At 39.6% G+C, this 8719-nt stretch overlaps 1 protein-coding gene across 1 annotated transcript; it reads right to left on the reverse strand.

The window, feature by feature from the left end:
* Nucleotides 1–5587: 5587 nt before the first annotated feature.
* On the reverse strand, nucleotides 5588–8096 carry Pate4 (prostate and testis expressed 4). Its single transcript, XM_027412182.1, has 3 exons — nucleotides 8030–8096; nucleotides 6036–6146; nucleotides 5588–5709 (listed from the first exon to the last, which is right to left on the reverse strand). The coding sequence occupies exons 1-3, from the start codon at nucleotides 8094–8096 to the stop codon at nucleotides 5588–5590; spliced, it is 300 nt and encodes a 99-aa protein (XP_027267983.1).
* Between the last annotated feature and the right edge of the window lie 623 nt (nucleotides 8097–8719).

The following is an 8719-nucleotide window of genomic DNA, read 5'->3' on the forward strand; positions in this document are numbered from 1 at the left end:
TCCTGAAAACAGCTTGGTATTGGCACAAAAATAGACAGATAGACCAATGGAATGGAATTGAAAACCCTGATATTAACCCACACACCTACAAACACCTTAATTTTGACAAAGATGCTTAATCTATACAATGGAAGAAAGATAGCATCTTCAACAAATGGTGCTGGCACAACTGGATTTGGACATGCAGAAGATTGCATATCTGTTACCATGCACAAAACTTAAGTGCAAATGGATCAAAGATCTCAACATAAATCCAGCCACCCTGAATCTTCTAGAAGAGAAATTGGTAGATACCCTTGAACGAATTGGCACAGGAGACTGCTTCCTGAACATTATACCAGGAGCACAGACATTGAGATCTGCAATTAATAAATGGGGCCTCCTGAAACTGAGAAGCTTCTGTAAGACAAAGGACACAGTCAGTAAGACAAAACGACAGCCCACAAAATGGGAAAAGATCTTCACCAACTCCACATCTGACAGAGGGCTGGTTTCCAAAATATACAAGGAGCTCAAGAAGCTAGCCACCAAAACACCATACAATGAAATTAAAAAGTGGGGTGCAGAACTAAACAGAGATTTTTCAACAGAGGAATCTGAAATGGCTGAAAGACACTTAAGAAAGTGCTCAAAATCCTTGGCCATCAGAGAAATGCAACTCAAAACAACTCTGAGATACCACCTCACACCTGTCAGAATGGCTAAAATCAAAAATACCAATGACAACCTATGCTGGAGAGGATGCGGAGAAGAAGGAACACTCCTCCATTGCTGGTGGGAGTGTGAACTTGTAAGACCACTTTGGAAATCAGTATGGCGGTTGCTCAGAAAAATGGGAATCAATCTACCTCAAGATCCAGCCATTCCTCTCTTGGGTATATACCCAAATACTGCATGTCCATACAACAAGGACATATGTTCAACCATGTTCATAGCAGCATTGTTTGTAATAGCCAGAACCTGGAAGCAACCTAGATGCCCCTCAACTGAAGAATGAATAGGGAAAATGTGGTACATTTATACAATGGAGTACTACTCAGCAGAAAAATGCAATGGAATCTTGAAATTCGCAGGCAAATGGATGGAAGTAGAAGAAACCATCCTGAGTGAGGTAACCCAGTCACAAAAAGACAAACATAGTATGTACTCACTCATATATGAATTTTAGAAATAGAGCAAAGTTTATCAGCCTACAATCCTCTTCACTAAAGAAACTAGGAAACAAGAAGGACTCTAAGGGAAAAATTCATGGACCCCAGGAATGGGAAGGGGCATGAACTCCTGAGCTAATTGGGAGCATGAGGGTCGGGGAGAGAGAGCTGCCAGAATGAAAGGAGGAGAAGAGGAGGGGAGAGGAGGAAATGGAGGAGCGGATATATTGAGTTGGGGGAAGAATAGAGGAGAGCAGGATGAGAGATACCATATTAGATGGAGCCATTATCGGTTGGAGGAGAGACCTGGCACTAAGGAGATATCCAGAGACTTACAAGGATGACACGAACTGACAATCTAGGCAATGGTGGAGAGGATAACCTAAATGTCCTTCCTCTATAATGAGACTGATGGCTACTTTTTATGCCATCCTCGAGTTCTCATCCAGTGGCTGATGGAAATAGAGGCACCCACAGACACTTGCAGAGTGGGAGGAATGAAGATCAAAGGGGTCGTTACCAGGCTGGTGAAACCCCACAGAAACAGCTGGCCTGTACAAGTGGGAGCACATGGACCCCAGACTGCTGTCTGGGAGGCCAGCACGGGACTGATCCAGACCCCTGAACATGGATGTCAATTAGGAGGCCTCTGCAGTCTAGGGGGGCCCTGGTTGTGGATTAGTATTTTTCCCTGGTGTAAGAAGGGACTTTGAGAGCCCATCCCATGTGAAGGGATGCACTTTTGGCCTGGACACATGGGGGAGGGCCTAGGCCCTGCCAAGGATGATGTGGTGGACTTTGGGGAGCCACCATCAAGGGTCCTACCCTGCCTGGGGAGTGGAGGATTGATGGGGTGGGAAGGGAGGGGAAAGAGGGAGGGTTGGAGAGAGGGGAGGGAGAGGGAGAAGGGATTGACATGTGAAGCAAGCTTGTTCCTAATTTAAACTGATTAAAAAATTAAAACAAAACAAAGCAAAAAACAAAACACAACAAAAAACATTTCATGTATATAAATGGTTTGCCCATGTGTCTATCTGTGCACCACGTGTCCACCTGGTGTCCACAGTGGACAGAAGAGGGTATTGGATGTTGGGACACCTGGAACGGGAGTTACATATGGTTCTGAGCCTTCATCTGGATGCTGGGACTCAAACCCAGGTCTTTTGCAAGATCAACAAGTGCTCTTAACCATCGAGTGTTGTTTGGGAGGTTCTAGAGATGAGCTTAGCAGGAGTGGGTCTTCGGGGATAACTTGAATCTTGATTCTTTCTGTCTCTTGCTCTGCTTCCTGTCTGTAATGAGATTAAATGGATCCCCCCTACCCGACTGCTCATGCTGCCATGATGCGATTCCTTATATGGTCGCTACATCAGTAGAGCCGAGAAATCATGAACTAAAGTCTCTGAAACTGTGAGTTAAATAAATCTTTTCACTCTTAAGTTTCTATCATGTATGTTGAAACAGTAACACTGGAATTGACAGACAGTAGACAAAGAAATGTCACAGTGAGTAGGCATTTCTAATTAGACATAGAAGACATCCTCAGAACCCTAGTGATAAAATGGTGTAATAGTCATTCAAAAATAAAATTATCTTAAACAGTTTGGGTTTCTATCACAAGAACATGAGAGCATATATAATATAGACAACACACAATTGTTGCTCTGAAGTCTGAAGGCTGGGTAGCCAAAGATCCGGTTTCAAAGCTTCTACCTGCTTGCCTTTTTTGCAAGTGGTGCTTTTTTGTTGAATGCTGCCATGTTGGAAAGGGCAGAAACTTCTCTGGGGTGGGAGGTCTTATAAGGTCACCATTCTTATTCATTAGCCCCATCCTCAAGGTATAGTTATTTCATCAACTATTATTATATGGAAAACTAGGTTTCAACATATAAATTTTGAAATACCTTAGCACAAATAGACAACCAAGTAGAATGGTGTATCTAGTGATATCACACAAAATCCATACAAATAGCTTTTCATGCATCATTGCTCAATTTCTGACTTTATGATGATGTCAGAAAATGCCATTTGGTAGACACCAAACATTGAATTTTGAATATTTTTTTTGGGTCAATGACACAAAGTTTAATACTGTTTTGTAATACTAAGCAGTAGCAGGGAATTGTAGCCACCAGTTAGCACCACACTCAGAAGGTAAATGTTGAACACCCTTTAATGCACTGTGTTGCTGAGCTAAGTTGCTCAAGCTAAGTATATTAAATTTATTTTTATCTGCATGATAGTTCCAGTGTGCAGTGGGTGAGGTGGGGGTGGTTCCCTCGTAAGTTGAAGAGCAGTTTATTTTGTATTTGAGCATGGCTTCTGGCGCTAAAATCTCTGTGACTTCCTAAGTGATAAAAATAACAGGAACACCTTGTGTTGTAATATTTGGCCTTCTGTTCTCAGCTCCTGAAATATCTCCATGTCTTTCACTGTTAATAACAGACTTCAAACACACCCTACTTCATACTGTTAGAACTTTCAGCCTCTTCCCTCCCTCCCCAGTCTCTGGGAAGATAGGAGAGAGACTGGAGGTTGAATTAACTCATCAACCAAGAGGTGATGACTTAATTAAAATCATTGCTGTATTATGAATCTTGCACTAAGATTCTCAAAAAAAAAAGAGGAGTGCTACTGGAATGGTGAATAAGAACACACTTGTGTCCTGGCAAAATGGCTCTGCTCACACTCTGTAGGAACAGAAGCTGGCAGTTATGGCAAAGTTACGTTAAATTGTAGGACACTGCCAGTGTCCATTAGAAATGCAGGGGATTCATTTGTGTGGGGAAGCTCATACCTTTAATATCAGAGATTTTGTGTGTGTGTGAGAGGAAGAGCAATGATTTTCCCTTTTCAATATATTATAAAACAATATCACAAATAAAAGGATAATTTCTTTTTATAGCAAAGCATATCAGGAAAGTTTACTCTTTGAAGAAAAATAATAATCAATACTTTTCCTCAACAGTGTATTGTGAGTGGCTTCCCACAATAGATTAGGGGCCTTAATATAAAAACATCAGCATAATGAAAGCAACCCAAAATTATGTGTACAGAACCTAACAACCAGAAGAATTGGACAGGTGCAGTCCGCATATGAACCAGTGAGAAGCTGTAAGTTAATCTGTTACAGCATATATTTGATTGCTTTAGAAAGTAGTAGGGTACTATTAGCTTCAAAGTCTCTGAAGAATTACCTGCAGCATGTGGTGAGATTGAACTCTAAAGGAATAACCTTTCATTCACTCACAGCATTTACTCTGCATTCCTTTTGTGGTGGTTTGAAAGAAAATGACCCCCAAAGGAAGTGGCACTATTTGTTGGAGTAGGTATGGCTTTCTTAGAGTAGGTATGTTAGAGGTAGTGTGTTATTGTGGAGGTGGCCTTTGAGATCTCCTAGGTTCAAGCTATACACAATGAGTTAGACCATGTCCTGTTGCCTGGGCGTCAAGATGTAAGAACTCTCAGCTCCTGTTCTAGCACCATGTCTGCCTGCATGCCACCAGGTTGCACCATGACGATAATGGACTACACCTCTGAAAATTCAAGCCACCCCTATTAAATATTTTTCCTTTATATGAGTTGCCATGGTCATGGTGTCTCTTCATAGCAATAGAAACCCAAACTAAGACACCTCTCCTCTTGTAGGTTACTCTAAATCTGGAACAAAGAATTCTATATTGCCCTCTGAGTAGGGGGTCAGGATTACCAATTCTTTTAATTCCTAAACACTTATTGGAATTGTTTTAACTTCCTATTATTGATATGATAAATGACTACAAACTTAATTGCTTAAAACAACACACATTTATTCAATTTTTGGAACTCTGAAGTCAGAAATAAATGTTTTAGGGATAAAATCAAGTAGCAGCGTGGCACCAAGGAAAATTAATTTCACTCTCCTTCTTAATTTCTAGTGGCCTTCTGTATTTATTGGCTCATGAACCTTTGATTCATCTTCAAGGGATATCACTCCAATTACTGCTTCCACCATCATACAATCATTTCCTCTTCTATAGTCCATTCACCCCCCATCTTATAAGGACATTTGTCCTTTCAATTAGGACCCACCCTGACAATCAAAAAATAGACTTCCATTAATAAGATTCTTAATCACATTTTCAATGTCTCTTGTGCTATCTACAGCAGCATTCACAGATTCCAGATATTAAAATAAAAACCCTTGGGAGACTATTACAAGGCTAGAAATTGAAAATTGGAAGAGAAAAATAACGAATCATTTTACAATGGTCATGATTTTAAGGGTCTAATGGTATGGTTAGGAGTCCTTCACTGAAATGAAGACACAGCCCCTGTTGCTATCTCAGGAATCTCGGGTCAGTGTGGAAACAGTGTATGAAAGCAAGTTCCTCATATGCTTGGTGTGTAATTTTGGATCTTGAATAGAAAATGATCCTCCAGAGACTCTTCTACATCTAGAAACTATTACACAAATTTTTATTACAGCACATATAGTAAGTTAATATCTTATTGTGGTAATCCTGTCTTTCCTTGCAGTGAGTCATACACAGTTGCCTGGAGGACATATGGCGTGATCCTAAAAATAAAGAAGAAGCCTGTTACACATGCTGGGGGAGATTATCTTAATACATCTTCCTAAAAGTCACTGCCAAGAGAAAAACCCCTTCACACTGGATCCCCTTCTCTGGCTCCTTGGGGTCACATTCCCATGTTGACTCTGACTCTGGATGCCAAGGCCCCCAATGATAAATTAGAAAGTACTCCTTTCCCTCCTCCCCAAATTTTACTCATTGCCTTACCACTTAGCAAGGCTCAACAAAGTTAAGTTCTTTATCCTAGGCATTAGTAGGAGTAATAGTCTTTTGAAGGCATTTTTTTGGAGTCTGTATCAGCTCCACTTACCATAAAATTGTGATATGGTAGAACATGACTGACCATGTTTTGCATTGCATCTGCCTTGGCCACTTTTACATCTTGAATGTTTTGAGAAATCACAGACATTACAGGTCAGACCTGTATTTGTTGAGTAAGGAGAGAATAGGATATTTAGGATGAACTGTAAGGCTATGGGAACGAGTGAGTATAAGATCAAAGAGAGGCTTCAGTGTTACACATAGAATATACTGTCCATTTACTCCATCAGTAAAACCCTGATATTAACCCACACACCTATGAACACCTTAATTTTGACAAAGATGCTTAATCTATACAATGCCTGTTTGTTCACTTATAAGTAATAATTATTGAAAGCATATGGAAAGATGTGCGCAGGTTAGAGGCAAACACAGTGCAAAATTTTATGTCAGGGTCTTGAACATTCATGGATTTTGGTATCAGGAGTAGATCTGGAGCGAGTTCCCTTTTATAATACAGTGAGATGGCTAAACACTACACATAATCTGCACTTCGATTTCTTTTTTAACAATATATGATGCAAGCAAAATATTCCATTGTAGCTTGTAGCATGCTTTAATTAATAAATTCCTTATATACATTTATTTCTACTTTTTTATATTACTTTCCACAGTAAACAATCCTGAATGCTATTCATTACAATATAATGAGTTTGTTAGTATATAATTTCATTTGCATGTGATTATATATCGAAGATGATTTCATATAATCAGAATTGCTGGATAAAAAATAAACTATCATTTTGACAGATTTGAAAGATGCACTTTAAATGAAATGAAACTATTTATACTCTTGCTATCAATTTTTAGGAAATTCTTATCTCACTACATCCAGGACACTGTAGCATGTTATTTAGTTTCTAAATGCTGACAATCTGATAGGTTCTTTTAATATTACTTCTCTTTGCTATATAAGGAGTGACACTGAGCACATTTTTATATATTTAATAGTTATTTGTAGTTACTGTGGTAAACTTTTGATGTCTTGGACTTATTTTTCCATTAGATTATTAGTGTATTTAAAATTTTTTTATTGTAAGTCATTGTATGTTAGGGACATTAGGCATTTGTTCATGACATGAATTGATTTTTTGCTTTTTACTATGAGGATTTTTTTGATTTTTCTTTCTTTATATTATTTTTTGAGATTATAATATAATTACTTCCTTTTCCACCTTTGAGCTCTCCCATATGGCCCTCCTTGCTCTCTTTCAAATTCATGTGTTCTTTCTTTTAGGAACTTTTGGGTTTTGAGTTATAGTTAGAAAGGTCTTTCCCAAATTGATAAAAGAATAATCCTACATTTCTCTAATATTTTATGGTTTAACATTTCTTAATGGTAAAAGGGGAAAATAGAAACACCATTGTACCTTGAATACATTTAATCAGTAGAAATCCTGGGAATTAGTCATTAATTTTCATTTAGTCATGAGGGAGAGCTATGTGTTAAGGCTGACTTTGAAGCAGAGTGTGCATTCACTGGTGTAAGATGGAGACTCAGCAGAGAGATCTGCCTGAGGAGGAAGGCTCACTATTTTCAGCTATAAATGGTAAGTGGAGCCTTGGAAGTGGGAGGGGATCTGTGTGAGTAGTATTGAGCTTTGTGAGCAGAGGTTAATCAGGTAAAGAAAGATTCTTTCTGACTGAACACCTGCAAAATACATGGAGGAGAAATAATGAGACAAAGAAAGGGGAAGGAAAAGGGTGTTGTGCAGGGCACAGCATAATAATGTTTCAAGAGAGGGGGAAATAAAATGGAAACCGATGAATAAAATCTCAAAAACTGGAGGTCTGAAAATTGCTGTCCTGTTTCTCTACAGTTCCTCTCTTTTCTTCTTGATTAGTATGTCACATGATCTCTCTAATGCTTAGAACCTCAGTCTTCAGATTTGAGCTGCGACATCTGAGTGTGACTGGAGGACAGTGGTTTGTTTAGATAATAGCACCTGAACACCTCCCTCCACTCCCACGGTGGAAACTCACCCTCCACGAACCAGAGAAAAGATAAGGTCACGATGAGCAGTGTGCAGATTTTTGTTGCTAGATTCATGTTGGTGGATTATAGATGGTGGCTTGAGGTACAGTAAAGGATGGCCACTCGGTCCTTTTATATAACTGGAGAACAGGAAGAAACCTCCAACATCGGCACAAGGAGGAAATGCCCTTTTCTTTTTCAAAAAGCCAGATATATGATAATGTGGGAAGCACAGGCTGCCCAGCTGGCTAGCTACAGTTGAGTCTGATAGCTTCCCTCCCTTATCTCATCTCTTGTGCGTGCAAGTGTGTGAGGTGTAGTTTTCTGGTCCTTCAGAGACCTCTCTATATACTAAGTGGGAAATGTCTGCTCATCCCAGGATTCAGAAATTTCAAAGGCTTCCAGAGAAGGAACATGGAGCATGAAGGTTTCCTGACAGCTTATTCCAGTGTTGGAACTTTCTCCAGTTTGAGTCATAGGAAAGGGGAGTCTTTGAACCTAAAGGTCAACACACAACTACCTAACTCCTGCCTTCAAACATCTCCATCTCCCCACTTAGAGAGTTCTAGTGCTCATCATGCTGAAAGTCTGGGGTATCTGGAAGCCTGGGGTATCTACTGGAAGTCTGGGGTATCTCAGGTTCCCAGAAGATTTTACAGTTGGGAAGTTCAAGGTGAAGGAAGAAATGAGGGTGCTTC

This window comes from Cricetulus griseus, chromosome 4 (genome assembly GCF_003668045.3).
Source record: "Cricetulus griseus strain 17A/GY chromosome 4, alternate assembly CriGri-PICRH-1.0, whole genome shotgun sequence".
Lineage (NCBI taxonomy): Eukaryota > Metazoa > Chordata > Mammalia > Rodentia > Cricetidae > Cricetulus > Cricetulus griseus.